At 50.1% G+C, this 24664-nt stretch overlaps 1 protein-coding gene across 8 annotated transcripts in view; it reads right to left on the reverse strand.

Annotated features, from left to right (window-relative positions):
- Positions 1 to 3542: 3542 nt before the first annotated feature.
- SEPTIN6 (septin 6) overlaps positions 3543 to 24664 on the reverse strand; it is a 68004-nt gene continuing 46882 nt past the window's right edge. For 3 of the 8 annotated variants that reach the window (XM_019824222.3, XM_006943961.5, XM_019824216.3), the window contains 5 exons: positions 23768 to 23864; positions 20083 to 20251; positions 16944 to 17076; positions 13870 to 14060; positions 3543 to 6636 (listed from right to left, as the gene is read on the reverse strand). In XM_019824222.3, the coding sequence (XP_019679781.1) occupies positions 6612 to 6636; positions 13870 to 14060; positions 16944 to 17076; positions 20083 to 20251; positions 23768 to 23864 (615 nt within the window). In that variant the 3' untranslated portion in view covers positions 3543 to 6611. Of the gene's footprint in view, positions 6637 to 7180; positions 7858 to 11365; positions 11411 to 13869; positions 14061 to 16943; positions 17077 to 20082; positions 20252 to 23767; positions 23865 to 24664 lie in introns of those variants that run through there. The other 5 variants (XM_019824221.3, XM_045050526.1, XM_019824219.2 and 2 more) reach the window with 5 other exon arrangements.

The raw sequence follows: 24664 nt of genomic DNA on the forward strand, positions 1-24664 counted from the left end.
TCGATTTTTTTAAGATTTTGTCTCATTTAAAGTTTATTTATTTTGAGAAAGAGAGAGAGAGAGAGCAAGCAGGAAAGGGGCAGAGAAAGGGAGAGACAGAATCCCAAGCAGGCTCTGTGCTAACAGCCTGATTGCGGGGCTTGAATTCACAAACCATCAGATCACGACATGAGCCGAAACCAAGAGTCAGACACTTAACTGACTGAGCCACCCAGGTGCCTCAAGTGTGTGGATATACTTTATAGTATTCTCATAACTTAATTCCAAAATTAAATGTTTGAAAAGTGCAATAATTCCCTACATTGTTGGAAAATCTCAATCTAGCTACCTCTTAATTACTTTTTTTTTTTATTTTTTTTTCAACGTTTATTTATTTTTGGGACAGAGAGACAGAGCATGAACGGGGGAGGGACAGAGAGAGAGGGAGACACAGAATCGGAAACAGGCTCCAGGCTCTGAGCCATCAGCCCAGAGCCCGACGCGGGGCTCGAACTCACGGACCGCGAGATCGTGACCTGGCTGAAGTAGGACGCTTAACCGACTGCGCCACCCAGGCGCCCCTTAATTACTTTTTATTGTGTGTCCAACTTTACTGGGCTCTCTGAAGCGCTATAAATGATGTTCCTACCCTTAGGAAGCTTACCATCTCTTGGGGAGGGATGTCTCTGAAACAGGAGGCAGCAAAGATAAAAGTTCAACTAGGAAGTTTGAAAATGGAGAAGAGATCAGGATACGTGGATGGGGTCAAGAAGGACGTCAAGGAGAAGGTAGGGCCTGAGCCTCAAAAGCAGGATTTAAATCAGTAGAGGATATTTTAGACAAAGTCACCAAATAGTTTCTGTAACTCCAGGAGAGGCCTGTGCAGACTGAGGGACTAGAATGAAGACTGGGTATCAGGAAGGATTGAAGCATCTGGTTGAGTAGATGAGATGCGGCTAGCCTGTAAGTTCCTCAAAAGCAGAATCTAACTGGATCTCATGCAAAAGTATCCCCCATAGCATAGGGCACTGGGCCGAACCCACAGAAGGTGTTCAGTATATCCTTATTGTTAGATTGAGCACAAGTAATTTAAGCCCAAACCCAAAATAAGGAGTTTGGCCCCAAGTCTATACATAACAGATAGACATATACTTTTTTACAGGTGTTGAGCCCAGGGCAGGGACTTTCTAAAGCCCAAGCCAAACAAGCTAGGAGGTGGTGCAGGATCTGGAGAGACACCAGTGTAAGGTAGGACCAGGCAGCAAAACCACCGTGAGGTACCACTGTTCTGATACAGAACTCTTTCAAGGGGTACCCACATTTGAAAAGAGTGGCTTTGCAAGAAAGCTGTGCTTGTGGCAAAGAGAGGAGTCTCCCTAAGTGGGGGCATTTCAGATAGCAGAGGGTACTGCTTAATCTCAGGGCTTACAACTGGAGCCCTGGTTGCTAGGTCTTTGTTGAGGGTTCTAGGGGCCCAGCTCTCTCCCTAGAAGCAGTTGGCATTGTCACCTGCTCAGCAGTGCCCCAGGAGCGCGCCCTCATGGCCACAGCAGGCCCCTGGCCCCACCGTTGCTCCAGCAAAACTGTATGCACATTTTAGTTAAACCCATCCCCCATGCCCACCCCACCCCACCCCACCCCCCACTACCTTGCATTAAGTGTTCAGCCGTTTGTCTTTATTTCTGATTTCTTTCGACGGGCCAGTTACTTCTAATACCTTTGGTGTGGTTGATGCATCACTAAGAACTAAAATGCATTAGAGGTGGGGTCGGCAAACTACAGCTCACAGGCCCAAACTGGTCCCACCGCCTGCATTTGAAAGGCCCTCATGCTAAGAATGGTTTTTACATTTTTGGATGTTTGGACAAAATCAACAGCAATAATTCAGGACATGGGAAAATGAAATTCACGCGTGAATTTTATTTTTATTTTTTTTTAATGTTTCTTTATTTTTGAGAGAGGGACAGAGTACGAGCTGGGAAGGGGCAGGGAGAGAGAGGGAGACACAGAATCTGAAGCAGGCTCCAGGCTCAGCACAGAGCCTGACGCAGGGCTCGAACTCACAGACCGCAAAATCATGACCTGAGCCAAAGTCAGACGCTCAACCAACTGAGCCACCCAGGCGCCCCTCACGCGTGAATTTTAAATTTCAGTATCTATAAGTAAAGTCTTATTGGCACCCAGCCTATGCTCAGTCCTTTTACATAGTTATCTATGGCTGCTTTTGTGTTTGTGCTATAGTAACAGTTGAACAGGTTGCAGAGGCCACATTGCCTGCAAAGCCTAAAATAACTTACCAGCTGGTCCTTTATAGAAAAAGTTTGCTGACCCCTGGCTTACAACAATGGTTCTCAACATGGGACGATTTGGCCCCCCAGGAGGCATTTGGCAACATCAGGAGACATTTTTGGTTATCACAACTTGGGGGGAGAGGTGGGTGCTACTGACTTCTAGTAGGTAGGGACGCTGCTAAACAGGCTACAATGCACAGGGCAGCCCCTACGACACAGAAGTCTCTGGCCTCGAAAGTCAATAGTGCTGAGGTTGAGAAACCCTAGATTAGAGGAACCTAAAGTACTCCAAGTAAAGGGAAAACTCCATCCTTAATAAGGGCTGTGGCTTATGGAACAACCAGGTCTTTAAGTTACATTAGCTCACGTAGCTTTCACAATCACCCTGCAAGGGAATTACTTATATTCTCCTTTTACAGAGAAGTTTTTAACCCAACTTGCCCCGGAGCACACACGGATAGCAAGGGTGCTTGGCTCCAGAGCCTGTATTTTTCCACACCTAAGTGCCCGCCCCTGCTCAGTGACGTCATAAGCGAGTGTTTCTCTCTCTCTCTCTCTCTCTCTCGACTGCCCCCTAGTGTGCGAGCTGCGCAGACGCAGGCCAGTGTCGTTTCCTCCGGTACAGAGAGAGGATAGGGACCACGCTAGGGTCTCCCGCATCTGACCAATAGGAAAATGAAGCCGAGGAAAAGAAAACCCTACCTCGACTGCAACCGGAATTGTCGAAAACTGACCGTCCTCCCCTCTTGTCTACCTTAATGCTGGGGACAACAGAAGGCTTCCCTCCCTGGTAGACCCAGGACATAAAGTCCTACTTGCTATCTATAGAATGCTTTTCCAGTCATAAAGAACAGTCATGTTCATGAATTTTCGGGATGCTCACATCACAGGGTTACATGAAAGAAAACATGCGGCGCAGAGTTCTGAATTTGCTTCAGGAATCCAAACTCATCCCAGAATCTTGGGAGGATCTGGCACTTCATTTCCAAGACACCTTTTATCCTGGAGGATAATCAGCTCAATGCAGCAGTTAAATCCACGCTAATGAAGGAAAAGTAGAGGACTTCCTGCCCCACCCCCACCCCGCCCCGTGGGAATTTCAGGCCTAAATGGGGAGGAGGGGCACAGCAGGGCCCACCTCCTAAGAATGCACACGGGCTCACCTCCCTGAGCCTCTTAAGTCATCCACGTGGTAGGCAGCCACCCACCCCGCCCAGGGCAAACCGTGGTGGAACGCATCCCTTAAAGATTTAAGATCAGATCACACAGCCATTGAGCATTTCTTTGAATTTTATTGAAAATTGACATGGACATTAGAAAGGTACCAAGCTAAACAGTGCTGGTTTCGGGAGGTTTCTCCTGGCGAATGAAAGCCCCAGAGGGGCAGTGACTGGTCACACTCTTGAGCAAAAAAAAAAAAAAAAAAAAAAAAAGGGAACGAAGGAGAAGAAAGGAAAAACAAACAACACAGATTCTGGAAAACATGCAAAGAGGCTCTCTCAGGAGACCCTGGACAGCAGAATGGCGATGGGCTATACGGGGAATAAGCACACTCACATACATGGTATTTTGATGCAAGTTAAACCAATGAATTCAAGGCAGATTTCTCAACATCAAAGCTCTCCTTGCAGAACCCGGGTTGGACGGAACCCTCTCTCAAAACCCCAGCTGGCCTTGGAGGGTTGAATGAAGTCATTTTGCTCTAAGTTTAAACCCGCCTCCTGTCTCTCCCTTCCCCACCTGAGTGTTAGCGGATCCACTTCCCCCCTTGCTGGGAGGGGAGGTCTGCAGAAGGTCTGTGAATGCTGAAGATAGGACTGTCGCGTGGCTTTCTCTTCCGTATTCAAAGGTGTTTAATAGTGGCCTTAGACAGTCAACCCATCGAACCGGAGAATTGGCATTTAAAGAGGAAAAACAGAAAACCTGTGAACAGCACATCCACACCCACAGCTGAGGTCTCCGGCCCCAGTCACTTACACTTGGGTGAGTCGTCTGCAGTTGTCTCTCTGAGGTCACATTTGGTCCATTCTCCAGCTCTGAAGGTTCTTTTCCTGCCTTGTTAGGTTAGGATATTTCCATTTAAAATACCAAGTAAGTCGGGAGCGCGCTTCTTGCCTGGACACAGGGACACATGAACACTTGTGGAGTGTGCAGTGTGTGTGTGCGCGCGCAGTTTGAGGGGAGAGGGGGCTGGTTGGTTTCTGGTTTGAGACAGTATGGAACCCTAACTCTTCTATAATGGCAGTCTTCTCCTTTAGACTTAGTGCAGCTGCTGGAGACAAGATTAAAAAAAGCTAGAGAGGGAGAGAGAAAAGAGAAAGAAAACACGGAATTAGCCGAAGAAAAGGGACGTCCAAAGTAAGACAAGGCAAGGGGAGTGGGCAGTGCGAGGTAGCAGAGATTATACTTGGAGAAGACAGGTTAGAGATGGGGACACTGATAGACGGCAAACACTCGGAAATCTGCCAAGAAGGTTTTTAAGAACACCACACACCAGTTTAAAGCTTCTTGTTTTAATTCAAAGCAGCCACATGTGAATGCCAAATGATTAAAACCAAAACCAAAACCAAAAGCGATCTGCACCTCAGGTGGGAAAAGCAAACTTCTTGGCTTAAGAGAAATGAGGGTGTGTGTGTGTGTGTGTGTGTGCGCGTGTGTGTCTGTGTGTGTGTGTGTGATCGTGATCGTGATCACACGTGGGGATTTTCCAGGAAAGCTCGGACCATTCCTAATGACTGGTTTTGTTTCACCTGAAGTTAACAGAGTATTTAGGTACTTAAGAAAAACAATAACCATCGTACTAATTTAATAGCCTTTTCACTGCAGAAGGAAAAAAGAAACCCCTTTCTGTCTACAGTGAGAAAAGCTACCCAATAAAATAACTATTTTAACCCTTTTAATCGGCTTTCTAAAGGCCTCATGTTCACTCCCAGGTTAGATTTTTTGTTTACCAAACTTCCTTGATTACAAGGATCATCTAGGGCACCTGGTAAACATTCGCAGGCCTGGGCCCCACTCCAGACTTCCAGGAAAGCCGACCAGCCAACAGGCACCGTCAGCAGAAACACTCAATTCAGGAGCTGGCCTGGTCCGCTGCTTTGCCCGCCCCTACCCACTCCATCCTCAGATATTTTTCTCTGGGGGGGAAAAAAAACCCTTCAAAGGCCCTGTAATGCTAACTATTCATTTTCTCCGAACATCAAAAGACCTGGGTCTCCAGGAACATATAGGAACAGGTTGAATCCAGTTGTGGAACGGATTGGGAGTCAGGACACACTGAGTGTGGCCTGGCTTCTGCTGTGAAACACCACTGGGACATCTGGCAAGTCCCTGGACCTCTCTGGGCCTCAATTGCCCTTACCGGGGAGGGGCGGGCGAAGCGGGTCATTATCTGTTTAATGGACCGAAATTTCCCCCTCGAGGCGAAATTTCTGCCTAGTCCCTGAAGTCCTCCCAAAGGCTGGGTGGGCTACTACTTTTGAAGTTTTCAGAACTCCTCAGGTCTCAAGTAGTTAATCCGTAAACAAATGTAAATGAGGGGGCCTCCTACTTGTAATGCAAATAATAACCCAGAATAATGGGGGTCCACTGGTTGTTTAAGTTTGAGGTTCTCGGGAAACAGCCGTAAAACCGGACACGGAGACATCAAAGCCGCAAATAGGATGCCTTTCCCAAGGAGACTTGACAGCTTTAACGTAGCATCTCTCTGAGCTACTGGCTGAGTATCCACGTTTTTGTGTGTTTTATACTGTTTTGAACCTCCAAGCACGGGGTCTCCAAACATGCTCCACGATGAGACTTTCTAAAGGCCCTTGCTAGTTTCTCAAGAAACTAGCTTATATTTCATATTCGCCTCTGGTCACTAACCAATCAGTGACTCACCAAACAATACACAGCAAAACTGAGCGCTTGTTCTGCCAGCAAGAAAATGTAAAGTGTGTGTGTGTGTGTGTGTGTGTGTGTGTGTCTGTTTTTGTTTTTTCTACTTTTCGCTTCCTACCATGGAAGAGAGGAAACCCCCTCCCCATTCTCAACACTGCAAAAAGCCCGGAAAATTTGGCATAGCCTGGTTTAACTGTGTGTTTTTGAAGAAGAAGGAAAAAAAAGGCGATAAGGAAAAAAAAAAAAACCTCAAAAAAAAAAAAAGATATACAAAAGGAGGTCATGATCAGTGCCAGTGGACTCGGAGGCAGAACTCAAAAGAAGAAATGGGGCTCAAAGTGAAGTACACGGCAGGGGTGGGGGATGCTGCCTGGCACCCCAAAGGAAAGCTGTCAGTTAAAATAGGAGCCTTGGCTTTAAAAGGCTAAATGGAGTCCAGTCCAGCTGTAGCAGGGGATACTATTCAGTACACAGCCATGGATTACTGCAAAGGAAGGGCAGAGAAACGGCGTGTTAGCCACACATCATTGCCAGGTGACCTTCAGCTCGCTCGCTCGCTCGCTCTCGCTCTCGCTGGCCAAACACCAAAGGCCACACTGTACCTCGTGGCCCTGACGTTGGAGGCCTCTTTACCTCACACGGGTTCCCAAAGTCACTATCAGGTGGGCCCGTGATAAAAATTGGGGCTGGAACAGTTTTAGACTGGAGATAAGGTTTGGGACCTTCCAAAGCACAGCACCTGGGTTTGCCTCCCCAACCGATTGTCTCACCTCTTCTTATGGGGGTGGGGGTGGGGGGACACATGCAAAATACGGATTAAAACTCCTGACATGCGCTAAATAGACGGGAAGACCCATCAGTGCAAAACTGAAAGACATTGCTTCTTTGACCGCTCGGTTTGGCAGTTTCCAATGTGGGCCTGCTACTGGCTCTGCCTGATTGGGGTGGTGTGGAGCCCTAAGGGAGATTACAAAGATACTGAGACACCTCAGAAGAATTCCAGAAGTCTATCATTGAAGACACTAGGCTGGTGAGAATATTCAGGTTTATTCTCCCTTCTGCATTTGTGGGGTACCCGGCATTATAGAGAGGAGAAATCTATGCTATTTTCTTCAGCAGTCGAGTTTTCTGGAAAGGGCTTGGCGTAACTAAACGCGTTCTGGATTTTTAACACAACTTGAGTGCACTTACTCGCGGAGCAACTCAAAACTGGAAAGGGCCGGGCTCGGAGGCCAGAGGGAAAAGGCACCAGAGGACCTCCTACTGGAGCCCTCTCAGAAGGGGCCGTGGCCCGGTGCCTGGGGACCAAGGGGAAGAGCCGTGCTGACTGGCTCTGACCCAGCCACGGTGGACGCAAATACTTCAGGGGAACAAGCCGCAGTCACGAGCAGGGAAGCTGGTGGTGGGGAAGGGCAGATGGGACCATGGAACGTGTCCCAGTGTGGCAAAGATGGCCGGGGAGAGGCCGGCGGGGAGGCGCCAGGAGGGGGGCTGGGATGCGCCAGGCATCTCCGAACCACGGCGACCGCTGGCTTCTCGACCAGAGGCCAGACACCATCCTCAGACTCCCGGGCTTCTATAAACTTTGGCAGGAAGAGAGGGGAGGGCACAGGTGGCGTGCTCCCCCGGACGTGTTAAGGGGGAGTTAGAGAAAGGGAGGCCCAGCTCTGTTGCGCAGGAAAAGGGCGTCTACAGGAAGCCCAAACTGAAAATGAAAAGAGAAGTTGGGTTAATGAACGGATGGATTAATGTACCAAAAAAAAAAAAAAAAAGGTTAGAAGAAAATTGTCATGACGACTAATGGATAATTAGAATACAGCTATGTTAGAATAGGGTCTTACTGCATTGGCTCCTGGGAACATGCTTTCTCTCTCACACACCCCCACACACCTCTGAATGGCAGGACAGTGGCGTTAAGCTGGCAAAATCATTATCAACAGCCACCAGAATACTTTCTTCTGAATTACTAGGTCCTAATGCCCCCCCCCCCCCCCAAGCAGACACTACAGGAATCCTGTCAGCAAATCTCCAGGTGGCCTCAGGCCACTGGATAGAGCGCCAGGCTCTCAGGCTCTCAGCCACCGGCTGCACTGACCCTTAGGGGAAGCAGAGGGGGTGGAGCTTACTTGGGAGCAGCCCCAGTCAACTGACTGGTGCCCCGGGGCAAGACGGTTCGAGAAGTATCCGGGGATGGTTGAGGGGTTCTGCAATAGGGTCCGGACCACAGTTATCTGACAAACCTGAGCTACGGCAAATCCATTATGGGTTTGCGTTCGCCCAGCACTTTCACCTTGCTGTCATTTAAACTTTCATGCCGGTGACATTAGCAGAGCAAGTAGTATCAATCCCCATTTGAAACTTACGAGGAGACGGGAACAGAGATACCAATGGACGTTTCCGTGGTCACAAAGAAAGAGTCACAGGATCAGAACCTGAATCCTTTGGCTCTTTGATCAAGACTCTTTCCATCACACTGACGTGTTCCTGACAACTCCTTGCCTGTGTCTCTAGCCTCCGTTTTATTACTCGCAAAGAATACGTTTATCTCATTAAATAAAAGCTATTAGATATTTGCGAGGGACAGTTAAAGGCATATGCAGATGTGAGATGTGAGTATATTTGTAGTCACTTCCTCAGAGTGAACATATCCACACACCCACACATTCTCTCCCTCTCATGTGAATAGCCATTTATACCAGAAATTAGGCGTTCTGCATTCTTGTTCCAGTTCTGCCACTAACTCACTGTGTGACCCTTGGTAAGGCTCCGAAGTCACTCACTCCTCCATTTGCTCATCTTGCAAACTGAAGATTAATTATTCCTTCCTTCTCTACCTCCCATTGATTGTTGCAAGGTGAAAAGAATATATCGTCTGGAGACACGCTCTGGAAAGTGTTAAAACACTATACAAAATGCTCACCTCTTATTTTAGTCTGTCTACTCCCGAGGGGAAGAGAGGCCTCAACAACACTGAGATGGCCTATGCTCTGGGCTGCACGGGAAGGTGGATATATTTGGGTATGTGTGTACTGTCCACGTGCTGCACGCCCCCCCCCCCCACGGGTCAAGGGGCCAGTAGCCACCGACATATGGTATCTGCGACTGCGTATGGGTCACAGAGGAATTTCTCTTACAATTGCAGACAGCAGGCCGCAGCACCTCAAGCAATTTCGAAAGCAGTGAGGAAACAGAGAGCCTCCCTCTGCTGGCACTCCAGTTAATGAGGGGTGGCCTTTGTGATCCGCCCCTGGACCGAGGGCTTTGGGGAGGGGACAGGCTTCCTTTGTGGCTTTCAGATCCCATGGGGCCAAGGCCTCCCTCCCTTATTTGGATTGGAACCACTTTCGCGGTCTACTGGGGAGAAGCCTGCCAGGCTTCGGGGTTGGGGTTGGCTGTTCCCACCGTGTGCCAATTGCTTCTCACTGGTAGGGCGCGACTTTAATGATCGTTTCGCCAGAATTCATTTTCATAATGGCTACCGACAACGATCTACTCAGGGAAACCTGACCCGAGTTGTGACAAGCCACGTGCACCGAAACCCGAATCAACTGAGACCTAAGCTAGCGCGATACAGCTTTCCTGCTGTCCTCACTGAAAATGGGGGAACAAAGAACGGAGCTCCTCTGGGCGTCAGCCACTTGGCTGGGCACCAGAACTACAGCAGCGGACACACGCTGTAGGAGCTCGTGGCCTTCCTAAATGGAAGTCGGCCCTTTCATTCCCGTCAACTAACAGGGGCTCCGAGACTCGCCTGTCAGCCAGACAATACATCATCTCGTTGTTCTTTGAGGGTTGTTCCCTTTGGCTGTTTCAGGGGCTTTATGTTTCAGAAGCCTGCCTGGACTTCCTCTTCGAGATTTGCTTGAAAGTAGGATGTTTTGCCAGCTGTCCAAAGTCCCCAGAGTAGTAGCTGTGGCCATCGGTTTGGCGACTTCACAGCGGGCTGGCCATTTAAATCATAAACTACATTGGTGAGTGGGGAGAAGTCTTCTCAGTGTTTTATATTCCCTGATCCAAACAAACCATGCGGAACAGGCATTTATGAGACAACTAGAGTATTCTGAACACTGACTAGAAATTTTACGTTAACAAATTGTTAATTTTGTAGGTGTGATAATGGTAGCGTAGTGGTTATGTTTGTTTGTTTGTTTGTTTTTTTAAGCATCACTGGCTCTTAGAGCTACATGCTAAAGTATTTCCAGATGAAACGATGTGGGTTTTGCTTTCTAGTGCTCCAGCATGTTTGGGATAATAGAGGAAATGGGACTGGACAGATGTTGACAGTTGTTTGGGGGCAGGGTTTGGGCACAGGGGGCTGCGTTATACTATCTTCTCTCTTCTTTTGTTCCTGTTTGGAAGTTTCTATGATAAAGTGTAAAAAACAGTATTAGGCCTAATTATGTTAAATGAAACATATTTATGTTTCCTCCCTGCTCACTGAGCCTAGAATAGACAGAAGGTACTTAATCATTGCTACAACCAACCTATAAACCACATGACGTGAAGGACGGCTTTTATTCAGTCTGTAGACGTAACGCCTAGCCCTCAGGAATCCATGTTACCAAAGGTTACCTGCTTACCTTCTTGTCAAAGGCGTACATAAAAGCTGGTATTCATAAAATGAAATGTGAGGAAGTCTCTATAATATTTGAAATCTCTTTTCTTCCACTTTTACTATAGGGTTTTTTTTGGGGGGGGAGGGGTGCACATAGCCAAAGGGAATTTGAGAACTTGAACCCCTTGAATAAGAAACAGCCACCACAGGGAAATAGAGAAGCAAGTTTCCATTGACTTGGAACATACCCAAACCTGGGGTCAATGCCAAGTGTGACATTGCAGGACAGCCTCGCAAACCCAAAAGCTTCCCTCGTCACTTACACGTTAGTTAATTTTGAAAGCAATGGCTAAGGTACTTGTAAGAAAAAAAGAACGGCCACAATTGAAACCTCAAATATTGAGGACCCACGGGATCCTCCTGCGCTACTCAACTCTTCCAGCAGCGAGTCTGAAAACGCTCCGCTTTGAACCACGCAGGCAAACATTCCACACGTACACCTGAGACCACAGCAAACTATGTCCCCATACTGTAAAGTCCCAAGAGCTAGGACAGTGGAGCGGCTTCTTGCGTGATTAGATGTTGGGTGGGGAGTGGGATGTGGGGACATGTGTTCTAGAAGCCACTGGCGGTTCTATTTAGAGTTAATAAAGCTTACCAGGACCCTGGGTCTCATGCAGCATGCAGCAAACAGCAGAGTTAACTGTAAAACAGTAAGAGCTGATGAAGAGGGAGTGAGCTTGAGGAGAAATCCAATATTATGAGCTGACACAAACAATGACGGGTTAGAGATCAAAGGAAATGAGGAAGAGTGGGGGCGGGGAGGAAGGGCGGGCTGGGAGGGACCCCGGGAACACCAATATTCTTTCGTAACCTCTTTCAGGGCAGCCAATGGAAATTCTGAGTATGTGACTCTATTACATCCAACTACCGACTCTTAAGAAGTGCCTCCTGCCACCGCCTCTACCCTCCAAACCTCCCCCCCCCCACCAGCAGCACTATGGGAGCAGAGTGGCCCAGATCTAAAGAAGGGTTTTCCAGAATTTAGCCAACTGTTCATGGCATTACAGAAGAAGCCCAAGGAGCACCTGGGTGGCTCAGTCAGTTTAGCGTCCAACTTCGGCTCAGGTCATGATCTCATGGGTCGTGAGTTCAAGCCCTGCATGGGGCTCTGTGCTGACGGCACAGAGCCTGGAGCCCGCTTCGGATTCTGTGTCTCCCTCTCTCTCTCTGCCCCCTCCCCTGCTCACACTCTGTCTGTCTCTTTCTCTCAAAGGTAAGTAGACATTAAAAAAAATTATTAAAACAAAAAAAGAAGCCCAGGCCTGGGCCATTTCTGTGTCTGGAAAGATGGGAGACGACAGTCTATTTTGCCCTGATTGCTAATATGAAGTCCCACACGCCAGCAAGGTTTTCATACGTCTCGGAATTGGACAAAGGCGCCGTCACCAATTCCAAATATTCCTGGAGACTGGAGAGACACGCCTCCCTATATAGGGTCCTCTGCCTGGAGTGAGAGAGGGGGATCAGTTCATGTGAGACAACTAGGAGAGAACCTGGTCTGACAGAAACTTCCACTGAATAACTGAATTGGGAGTATTTATAGTTTAGTGTCAGTGGGGTCCAAACAAAGGAATCTCCTAGTTCCGGCAAGCGGGCCACGAAGCTGCCCCAGGGATTGAGTTGACAAATACCTCAGGCTATGAAGGCAGCTGGTTGGAGCCGGAAGACACATTTAGGTTTTTCTGATCTTAAAAATAGGAACCCATTCCTGCTGGTGCAACTAACACACAATGCCAGATCAGTGTGTCCAGTGACACTTCTTTTCTGGCTAGTTAAAGCTTATCCATCAGGTAACACCAAAAAAAGTTCATTAGTCAGTGATCTGACACCTAGTGGTTTAACTCCGTAACAAACATCTCTGGACTGATTGGTGAAAGTGTTCAAATTACACTTTTGAGTCATTGGATTGCCAAGTTGAGTGCCTACAAATATTAGATCTTTTACTGTTGTACGGAAGCCACTGTTTCACTCCTAAGCGATTGGCCAGGCACAGAGGCAAGTTAGAGGTTTCCTCCTTCCGGCAAATGTCCAACAGTTGAGTCAGGAACAAGTAGCTAAGAACAGAAGGCAATGACCCTGGACACCTTTCAGACCCTCAGGCCCCTTTAGTAAGGACATCGCCCAACTGTGCCTCCAAGGGCTCCCCGAGTCCCACTGCAGAAACTAGAGCAAAAAGGACGACCGGACAGTTCCTGGTGTTGTGTACATCCCTCTGGAAATGCTTCCCTGTCCTCTGGCTCCGGGATGACAAATGGGTGACTTCGGCAAGCAAAGCCTGGCATTGGGTCAGGGTTACGGACCCACACGTAGGCGGGAATCCACGCTAGCCTGCCTTACCAGATCCCAGGAGACCTAGACACCCTGTGCAATCACTCTCCACCTTGAGGGTGGGCCACACGGAATCTACTAGCACCTGAGGTCTCCCCACCAAGTTCTCAGCAGCCCAGGCCTGAAAGAGCTAAGCAGCCAAGAGGGATGGAGAGCACAGGGTGGGAGACCAGGACTGGGCAGCAGCCTTCAGGAGCAGCAATTCAACTGCTGGCTGCAGCTAAGTGAGAATGGGGTTGGGGGGGGGGGGTGGTGGCTACAGGCATGGGGAGGTGAACACCTCGGACACAGGATGAGCAGGCCGGCCCGTGAGCCAGATCGGCGCCAACCTCTGGGGAGAAAGGGGGTGCCCAGAGGCTCCGCCAAGGCGCTCTCTCTCCCCCCCGACCCTCTATCTACCCTTCCTTTCATCCATCTCTTTCTTACAACTCTAGAGTTCTTTTGATTTCCTTCTTTCTTCTTTGTCCCCTCCCACATTCCAGTTGCCTCTCCTCTCCTGTCCCTCCCTCTCCCCCTACCTAGAGCTTTGCAGGGCTTTCCTAAGCGGCCGAGCACAGGTGCCGGGCCTCTGGGACGTCAGCCGTCCCCTACTCTCAAGTCACCCAAACTCAGGGGACACTGAGACCAGTTCTGGGTCCCCAAGTGCATCTGTCAGCCCACGGCTCACCTTGGGCCACCAGCCCTCAGGCCCATCTGTCTCCAGGCCCTGCACTGAGGGGGGAGGAGCAGGAGGAGAAAAAAGCCAGAAGCCCACAGCAGCCTAGCACTTACTTTTTCTTCTCTTTGTCCCTTTTCAGCGTCTGGGAGCCTCCGGCCTGGGAGCCCTGCGACTGGAGCAGCTCAGCCGCCGTCTTTCTCTGTTTGAAGGCATTCACTTCATCGTCCAGAGATTTCTTCTTATCCTCCAGTTTCTTCTTCTCGTCCTGGTGTAGCTTCTTCAGGCGGTCAAACTTCTCATGCAGCTGGCGGGGGGCACAGGGAGTCTGAGGACAGTCCTTGCTTACAGTGAGTTCCCAGCTGAGCTGGCCCGGGGCGGGTAGGTACTGGCGGGGGGCGGGGGGGGGGGGCGTCCTTCAGGGCCCTGGGACCTTAGGAGACTCTCTGCCAGGAACTGATATGAGGGCCCCAAAGGGCACCGTGTTCTGGAGAGTTCCCTTCTCCTGCCACTTTACCTCCACGTTTCTGTCTTGAATATGGGCAGGGAACTATGACTGGCCATATTAATTGTGAGTATCAATAGCCTTTCTGTTATCATCTGTATGTCATGAGGAAACAGAAGGTTGAAAAAGTTAAGGAATTTGTCCAAGGTGAAACCATTCTTTAGAGGATGATATTGTGAGATCTCCCGATATGAAAGGGGCCCCTGCCTTTTCTTATGCGCCTTTAATCAAGGAGGATCATCAAGGATTGCAGAGAAGACTTCCGCAATGCCAAAGCTGGTCAGAGAAAATACTTGTCCTCAGACATGGAAAGAGATAAAAGAATTTTATAAAATAGAATGAGTGCAGAGACCTCAGCTTTGACCAAGGGGAGACCCAGCTAGCTCTGAATAGAACCAGACACCCAGGGGACACCTGGGTGGCTCAGTCGGTCGAGCGTCTGACTTGGGCATAGGTCATGACCTCACGGTTCGGGAGTTCGAGCCCTGCATCGAGCTCGCTGCTGTCCGTGCGGAGCCCACTTCGGATCTTCTTTGCCCCCCCCCGCCCCCTGCCCCTTCCCGACTTGTGCTCTCTCTCAAAATTAAGTAAATTAAAAACAAAAATGAATCAGACACCCAAAGGAGAATGGGAAGAATATTCTGGCAGGCCGTTGTGGTGGCAAACTAGAATGTGATCGATTACCCTGAATACTAAGAATGGACCAAGCATAACCTTACTCGCTTTTGGAGAGAACTTAGGATTCTGTAGCACTCGAAGCACAGGACGGAGGGGGCCAGGTCTCCGGGTCCTACAGGTATTTGGGACTGCCACGTAGTGAGGGCCGGTGGGTGCCAGGCTTGCCGTGTAGACCAGCTTTCAGTAGCCACTTGGGGTAGGGTGGTGGAAGCCCTGCCCATCAGCTGCTCTAACCTGGCTTTTGTTCCTTGGCCTTTCATTCATTCATCTTTGAGATCTCCTCACAACTCCCTCCAAAACTACTGGGTGACATTTTTCTTTTGGAAAGTGACACTGAAATAAAATCAATATCCATGCCATGGACTTTGGTGATGACCCTAGAGAGCCACAGCAGATGACAGGGGGAAGAGACTTGGGAAGTAAGTAAGTGCTTCCCTTTTATTTTTTTTAAATTTTAAAAAATGTTTGTTTATTTCTGAGACAGAGAGAGACAGAGCACGAGTGGGGGAGGGGCAGAGAGAGAGAATCAGAAGCAGGCTCCAGGCTCTGAGCTGTCAGCACGGAGCCCGACGCGGGGCTCGAACTCACAAACTGTGAGATCATGACCTGAGCCCAAGTCGGTCGCTCAACTAACTGAGCCACCCAGGCGCCCCCCCCCCACTTTTTTTTTAGAGAGAGAGAGAAAGTGAGCACGAATGGGGTGGGGGCAGAGGGAGAAGGAGAAAGAGAATCTTAAGCAGGCTCCCACTCAGCGCAGAGCCCAACGCAGGGCTCAGTCTCACAAACCATGAGATCATGACCTGAGCCAAGATCAAGAATCAGACACTCAACCAACTGAGCCCCCCAGGCGCCCCGGTCCTTCCCTTCTGTATGGGTCTCGAGGCCCAGAGAGATGAAGCAGTCACTGACGGCTAAAACCGTAGCCGAGGCCACTGACTTGGGCAGCAGCGGGCAAACCGGTAGTGGACCTTGGGGACAAGGCAATGGTTGGAGGACGAACTTCACTCTGTCAGCCATGACTTACCTGATGAAAACCCCAGATAAACCAACCGGAGTTTAAAAACTTGCCAGGGCTGCACAGATGTTCCCTTACTGCTAATGTGAAATGGGACCGAATATCCAAGTGACCGGGTAAATGCCCCAGCTGTCACTGATGTAGGTTTCAGCAAGGTACTTAGGACCGCCTGGGAACACCTTACCCTGTGGCCGTCAAAGCAGGTAGCATGGGGTGGGACAGCCAAGAAAGTGATCACCTGTCCCTACCGAGTTCTGACCTGCCAGGAAGAGGGAAAAGAATGAGTCTGCACCTGACTCTGAGGGGGTAGGTCACGTCTTGATTCTTGAGCAGCGTTGCCCACTAGAACTTTCTGCGGTGATGGAAATATTCTGTACCTGGGCTGTCCAATCCGATCGCCACTAGTCACATGAGGACTGAGCATTTGAAATGCGGAGGAACTGAGTTTTCAATTTTACTTAATTTTAATTCATTTAAATTTAAATAGCCCCACGTGGCTAGTGGCTACCACATGGGAGTGTGCAGCTCTAGAGAATTACGTAGCTCAGAGAACGAGAACACATCCTGGCCTTGGGGAATGAGGGATCAAAAAGACATGTATCTGGGGCTGCCTGGGTGGCTCCATCGGTTGAACGTCCCAACTTTGGCTCAGGTCATGACCTCGCATTTGAGTTGGAGCCCCACGTTGGGTTCACTGCTATCAGCGCACAGCCAGCTTCGGGTCCTCTGTTCTCCTCTCTCTGCCTCTCCCCCACTTGGGTGCACCCTCTCTCTTTCTCTCTCAAAAATAAAAAAACATTAAGAAGAAAAGAAGAAGACATAGATCTCTCAGTGCCCTCCGTGCCAGCCAAGGCAGGGCTGCAGATACCGCACCCCTTCCTGCCTGGAAGCTGCAAGGCTCTAGCTGGCTGTGCCCCTGGGGCAGAAGCCCCTGCTGTGCCCAAGCTCAGCCCCCTCTTTCTTGCCTCCTGGGCACTCAGGGTTGCATTTACCTCTTTCTCCGCCTCTTTAAGTTCAGCTTCCTTCTCTTTGACTCTCTGGACGAACATCTGTCTCATCTCTTCCTCTTTCTTCTGGAGCTCCCCTAGGAACTCGTTCCTTTTGGCCTCATACGTCTCCTGTAAGCTGCAGACACGGTCAGGTTAATCCCCCTGCCTCTGGAACGGTTCCCATTCAACGAAAACTGGCGCCGGCGATCCTCCTCGGGTTCCCCCCAGCCTCCCCCAATTCCGGGACAGGTGCAAAAACAGAACCGCAGAGTTGCAGGCAGCTTGCCTAGCATGTGACTGCAGGATCACAGGGCTGCTTGAGGGGGACAGGGCAGCCCTGCTGAACGGACACAATATTTGGAACCGGACTTAGAACATCTGCTTCTGTGCCCTGGTTACACAGGCGAGGAAACCGGACCAGAGAGGTGAGGTGATTTGCTCAAGACCACACGGCTAGTCAGGCGAAGGGCAGGGACCGGAAGCTGGGTCTCTCATCTCTTAATCGGGATCCTTCCTCTGCATTGTGCTCCCAGGTCCTGGCTCTGAAACTGACTGCAGTTTCAGAGATAATAGTTAATGAGCTATTAACTAGCTATAATAGTTCATGAGCTATTTCTTTCTTTTTTCAAGTTTATTTTATTTTATTTTTTTGACAGGGGGAGGGTCAGAGAGAGAGGGAGAGAGAATCCCAAGCATGCTCCATGCTATAAGTGCTGAGCCCAACATGGGCTCGATCCTATGACCATGAAATCATGACCTGAGCCTAAATCAAGAGTTAGACGGTCAACTGACTGAGCCAACCAGGTGCCCCTTAATGAACTATTTCAAACACTTGGTGAGACTCCATCATGTGCTAGACACAGAACTAAGTGACACTATGCTAGTCACTCAACATCTAGAGCAGACAGCCACTATGCCCACCATCAAGGAACTCATGGTCTACTGGGAGATGCCTAGGCCAAGACTCCCTGACCCCAGCCTGGACTCAGTTTTATAGCGATAGGAGTCAGCCTAGTGAAGAAGAGGAGGAATCATGCTCCGAAGAGGGCGGCATGTGGAAAGGCACGTGTGGAGAAAGGATGATGTACTTGGGGAACCAGGCGTAGTTCAACATGGCGGGAGGGGATCAAGCAAGCTGTGAAGTAGAGGGCGTTGAGATTCCTGAGTCTGTCTGACAGGAGAGAGTAGGTGTTTGGACGCTGTGTTACAGACTTGCTCATGTATCCACTGCGGGGTTTTAAGCAGGAGGACTGGTTTTTTTTTCAGGCAATTTGAAAATGAGAAAGACCACTCTGGCTGCTACGTGATGGACAGACTTCCCAACAAACCAAATAAATGATGGGATCTCTGCCTCCCACACACAAAAAAAGCCACACACACGCACACAAAGAATGAGACCTTGCCATTTGCCACAATATGGATGGAGCCAGAGGGTGTTAACGCTAAGTGAAATAAATCTGTCGGAGAAAGACAAATACCATGAGATTTCATTCACATGTGGGATTTAAGAAACAAAACAATCGGAGAAAAAAAAGACAAACAAACAAACAAAAAAAACCAGACTCTTCAATACAGAGAACAAACTGGTGGTTGCCAGAGAGGAGGTGGGTGGGGTATGGAGGAAACAGGAGAAAAAAGAAAAAGAAATGATGGGATCTGAATGTGAAGGGCTGGTAGGGACAGAGGATTTGGGGGAAGTTAGGGAACAGTAAGGGAAGCAGAACTCCTGGAGCTTGGAAGCACTTTAAAATAATTCGGGGGGTGCCTGGGTGGCTCAGTCGGTTAAGCATCTGCTCTTGGTTTTAGCTCAGGTCACGATCTCACATCTCCAGGACTTCGAGTCCCACTGACAGCACAGAGCCCGCTTGGGATCCTCTCTCCTTCTCTCTCTGCCCCTCCCCAGCTTGCGCTGTCTCTGTCCCTCTCAAATAAATGAATACACTTAAAAAAAAAAAAAAAGGAGTAAGCTGAAGAAGCCAAGAAGGAGTAGCGAGAGAAGGACTCAAACCAGACAGGTCGGTGCTAGAAAAGCCAGGGCAGAGAGAATTTCCAGAAAGGAAGCAGTGGGGTAGGAATATCTAACGTTGAGTTTAAATCAAAGATGGGACTCGGAGCCCATCTGAAAGCTTTCTTAGCCCGCAAGTATCTCCCTGACTTCCTAATTGCGGCCTGACATTTCCTGAGAGGGGACTGAGCTGTAATAAAGGGCACCACATAATTTAAAATGTGGGGCTTGGGGCGCCTGGGTGGCTCAGTCGGTTGAGCGTCCGACTTCAGCTCAGGTCACGATCTCACAGTTCGTGAGTTCGAGCCCTGCGCCAGGCTCTGTGCTGACAGCCTGGAGTCTGCTTCACATTTTTGTCTCCCTCCCTCTCTGCCCCTCCCCTGCTCACACGCTGTCTCTCTCTCAAAATAAATAAAGATTAAAAGAATTTTTTTTTTAAAATGTGGGACTTATGTCACGCCGCATGCATACAGATCAGACGATGATACTTGGCGTGTGGTTCCTGTCGGCATAGCAAACCGCTTCGAAAACAGTCCTCTTCTCTGAAAGCACCTCAAGTTCTGATTTGAGACGGACGTCAATGGTTATTAACACCCGGTGGTCAAAACCAAACTTGCGCCTGAACGCCAGACACTAGGGACAGCGCCTGAAGGGCCTGAAGTTCACGGATACGCGTGCAATGACGGCCACCTGGTCCCACCTGGTTTGATAATGGGAAGGAGGGGAAGGAGCGGATTGGACACCCGGCGGGGCAGTCGGAGTCTGCTGAAGGACGTGGGTCAGAGGACAGGCACAAACTGCCACGTTGCAGAAAACAGCCTCGGCTCCGGGGTCCCCTCTGCTAGAGTTGCCCGCGGCTAGTGCGCATGTGCATACGTGCGCGCGCAGCAAGGAGCTTGGGCGCCCCGCCCCCTGCCCGCCGCCCCCCGCACCCACCCCGCCCCGGGTCCTCTGGGCCTCCGGGGCCGGGCGCTCGCCAAGCCCGCTCTGCCACAGCCGCGGGGGCGATAGAGTGGACCGGGCAGGTGACAGCCCTGCTGCCCTAAGGTCTCGGCACCCGCGTCTCGCCTCCCGTGTGATTTCTCCCGGGCAAGCCTTCCGCAGCCCCTGGGTGGGCTGGGCTGGCCAGAGAGGTACCTGAAGGGCTTGCTGTCGGGGTCGGTGTCCTGGAAGCCCATCTCCTCCAGCTTGCAGCGGCGGTACAGCTCGTAGTGCCGGCTGTGGGTCTGCTCCCGGAGGTCCTCCATGTTCACCCGAATCAGCATCTCCCGCAGCTTCACAAAGTCGCAGTGGGCCTCGTTCTCAACTGCACGGCAGGGGCGGGGGCATTGAAAGCACACTGAAAGGCAGGCTAGGAGCAGCGGAAACGGACAAAACGACAGGCCAGGCGCCTAACAGCGACATCGCCTTTCCACCTCGCGGATGCAGAGCCCGCGAATGTGCCTCCTGATTCACTTTCCCGCTGCAAACGCCCATGAAGAGTCACAAGGATGACAGTAAGGGAAGATTGCAAGACGGCCAAAAAATACCTGGGAAGACATTCCGTAGCACCCCGACCCAAATTCGCGGAGCAGACACTCACAGGACTGTTTGTTTGCTCTGCACCGCTTTGGGGATAATGGCGAATGCACATTCAGCCATCTGTCCCAATACATATTTGCGGCATCTCTGTTCCCAGTATTGTATGAGGCGCCGGGAATTCAGAAACGAAGTCACGGAGTTTTGCCCTAAGGAGCTTAGTTTAGTGAAAAAGTAGATGCAAAGAGACGAATATAATACAATGTAAAAAATTACCAACATGGAGGTGTATGGCCAAGGCACAGTGAAAGCCCAGAAGAAGGGGGCGGCGGGGGGGGGGGGGGGGGTGCGCTAAGAACTCCTAGCAGAGTGAAGCCTTCACCAAAGAGGCAATTCTTAAGTTAACTCTCGACGGAAGAATCAGAATTTATCAGGCAGATAAGGAAATAGCCCATGCAAGGCCTTGATAAGGGCAGGCAAGGTTATGTGGCTGGTAAATTGCAGTTAGGATTCAGACGCAGGCAATCTAAAGGCCAGGCAAAGGCTCTGAGCAGGTGCCACGTCTAAAGAAGGACATCTACAGATGGCAGTGACAAGGAGGGGTGTGGACCGCAGGTGTGGCCCATCTGGACAGTAGGTAGTAGCTTCAAAGGAGGTGTTTTTTAGGGGGTGGATAACGGCCTGACAGCAGCAACGTGGCCAGGACAAAGTGGACCCCACTTTCCGGCCTGAACGAACGAGCCCCCTCCTCAAAAGAGTATGGCATATGGCAAAGGGTCTGCATGCGGGGCAGTGGCCAGGAAGGATGGAGACACAGACCAAAGCAAAGCAAAGCGGACTTCTGGTTGGAACGCCAGGCTGTGAGCAGCCTCTGGCCCGTGTCTCCTCCAGGCATGGCTCCACTGGGCTGCTGTGGCAGTGTCTGGCCTGACCATGTGGGGACGGTGGTGTCTGAGACAACCAACAGGCACACTCACCCTAGGTTCTGTCTTACTGGGCCTGGGAGAGGGTAGTGGGCGCGGGGAGGGGGTCTGGGACGACAGGGTGGGGCACAGTTGCAGCAGACTGCCTCGTGGCCATCAGAGCAACCTTGTCAGAGCTCAGATGGGCTCACATAACCCCTCTGCTTACGACCCATTGCCTTGGGGCGCCTGGCTGGCTCAGTCCAAAGAGCATGTGACTCTTGATCTCGGGGTCTTGAGTTTGAGCCCCACGTTGGGCGTAGAGATTGAATAAAACTTTTTTTAAAAATCAAAAAAGACCCATTGCCTTGGGGCTAAAGCCCCTCGCTGCCATAGAACCTAGGCTAACATTCAAAATCACATCAGGGGCTCCTGGGTGGCCCAGTCAGTTAAGCATTTGACTCTTGATTTTGGCCCAGGTCATGATCTTGCAGTTCGTGAGCTCGAGCCCTGCATTGGGCTCTGTGCTGACAGCATGGGGAGCCTGCTAGGGATTCTCTGTCTCTCTGTCTGCCTCTCTGCTTCTCTCTCTCAAAAACAAATAAACACTGAAAAGAAATCACATCAGTCAGGCAACCTCTCAGGTCACTCGAACACGACAGCGAACTCCAACTGCTAACAAAAACTTTCGAAAATCCCTTTGTTGGTTAGGTGTGTGTGATCTAAATCGGACGAAGTCACTGGAACCACGCCTGCTGCTTTCTCCTCATTTTATTTCAGGTTCCCGTCTCTCAGGCCACAAACTCATTCCCAGTTAGGACCGTGAGTCCAGGAACCATTCACAAATGTTCCTAGCAGAGGATCTCAGCCCCAGATGGCAGAGAAGGACCACAACCTAGCACAGCTCTGATAACCAGTCTTGTCCTATCTATGGAAAATCCAGCTATCACTGGAGGGTCTTTGGTGCGCCCTAAAGCATGCCAGCCTTGCATGGGGGTGGACAACTTCCCACCCTCTTTCTGTTGTTTGCTCAGTGGCAGGGACAAGTGTACTGTGAATCAGCGTCCCTCTGGCACACGGTGCCCCCGTGCTCAGAGACCCAGCTTATAGCTGAAGGCTTGGAGGACCAGACACCTTCCACCTATGGCAGTGGCCTAGGCCTTGCTTTATCCACAGAACTGGCTAGCCCCAGGGACGACTTACAACATGTCAGGCAGACCACAAAAGGAAGTTTCCTGAGTGTACATACAATACATCTGGGCTCTTTTTTTAGAGACAGAGCACCAGTGGGGGAGAGGGGGAGAGGAGGAGAGAGACAGAAGCCTAAGCAGGCTCCACGCTCAGCGGGGCTCGATGCCGCGACCCTGGAATCATGATCTGAGCCGAAATCAGGAGTCGGATGCTCAAGCGGCTGAGCCAACCAGGCGCCCCACAATACGTCTGGGTTTGTTTTTTTTAATGTTTATTTATTTTTGAGACAGAGAGAGAGCACAAGTGGGGGAGGGCAGAGAGAGAGAGAGGGAGGGAGACACAGAATCTAAAGCAGGGTCCAGGCTCTGAGCTATCAGCACAGAGCCTGACGTGGGGCTCAAACCCACGGACTATGAGATCATGATCTGAGCCAAAGTCGGACGCTTAACTGAGCCACCCCAGGCACCCCAATAAATCAGTTTTTAAATTGTAAAATAATCCTATATATACAGAAATAAAGAAGTAAAAATGAATACCAATGTATGTACAACCCAGGTGAAATAGTACCCACACCTTGTGTCCCTTCCTGGTCTTGAAACGGGACTTAAGCACTATCCCAACTTTGGGCTTTATCATCCTTCATTTTTCCTTATAGTTTTGGCACTTACATACGAATTCCTAAAAATATATTTATCTTGTTTAGTTTTGTCTACTTCCGGAATTCATATAAATGGCATCATGTATTCTTCTATGATTTATTTAATCCAACGTTATGTTTCTGAGATTCATTTATGTAGAAGTAACTGTAATCCATGCATTGTCACCACTGTCTAATATCCCATCATAGGAACACTTTGCAGCTCATCCAATCTATTTTGGACGGGTATCTGGGTTGTTAATCATTTGCTATATTCTGGTACATCTCCCGGTACACTCGGGCCAACACACACGCTTCCTTGGCACGCTCCTTACCTTGCTTCACGTACATTTGTTTTTGTTTTGGGAACGCTTTCTCCATTAGAGACAAAGAGAGCTTGCTCGTGGCGGAGAATCGAGGTATGGGGCCAGAGCTTGCCTGTGGCTGTTGGAAGCCCAAGCCGAATGGGTAGAGACCCGGGACAAGTTAGACACTGGTCACACAGAGGCTGGAGACCAGCAAAGATGCAGACGGTAGGGGCTCCCTTGTCCCGGTCTCCTGGAGACTCACTCACCTTGCACCGTGCCCCAAGGATACTGCCGTGCCTTCATCATCTTGTTGCCTATCTTGAGTTCTTCTGTGCTGCCGATGACAGCAAACGGCAGGTGCGCCTGCAAATAGAAGGCAAACCAAAGCTCAGAGCTCCAGGGGAAAGGCACCGAGCGTCCCTCCATACGACTGCTGCCTGGCTCTGGGGCCTCGGGCCCTCATACCGTGGTGTCCCTCCCTGTCGTCATCAAGAGGCATTTCTTTTTTGTTAATTTTTAAAAAACATTTACTTATTTTTGAGTGAGAGACAGAGTGCAAGCAGAGGAGGGGCAGAGAGAGAGGGAGACACAGAATCCGAAGCAGGCTCCAGGCTCTGAGCTGTCAGCATAGAGCCCGACACAGGGCTTGAACTCACGAACACGTGAGATCATGGCCTGAGCTGAAGTTGGATGCTTACCCGACTGAGCCACCCAGGTGCCCCAAGAGGCATTTCTTAAGCTCCGAGCTGTGTGGGCATAAGAGGCCTCACCCAGGCTTCTCCTGTTCAGAAATTCACAGCAGGTGATATTGACATGGCTGAATGCATACAGAACACGCGAAGGTGGAAAATAAGGAGAATAATGAGCAGATACAACGATTAGCTAGTTATTCAGAATTCACAGGTGCTGATGGGGAAAGCCTTTGGAAGATGGGGGAGTGGGATGAGGCACCTACGTGTGGATAGAGAGGCTAAAGGGGACCGAGGGGGCTAGGATCACCGCCCCCTCCCAGAGGGTGAGAGCCCCTGGAAACCGGTACATACCGGTGACTGAGCTGTATACTCCTTGTTCTCATCCTTCCCCGGAGCAAGAGCTCACACTGAACACTTGAGCCTAGAAGTCAAGTCCACAAGTATTTTCCCACATGCCCATGACTGTGCTGG

This window comes from Felis catus, chromosome X, assembly GCF_018350175.1.
Source record: "Felis catus isolate Fca126 chromosome X, F.catus_Fca126_mat1.0, whole genome shotgun sequence".
Taxonomy (NCBI): domain Eukaryota; kingdom Metazoa; phylum Chordata; class Mammalia; order Carnivora; family Felidae; genus Felis; species Felis catus.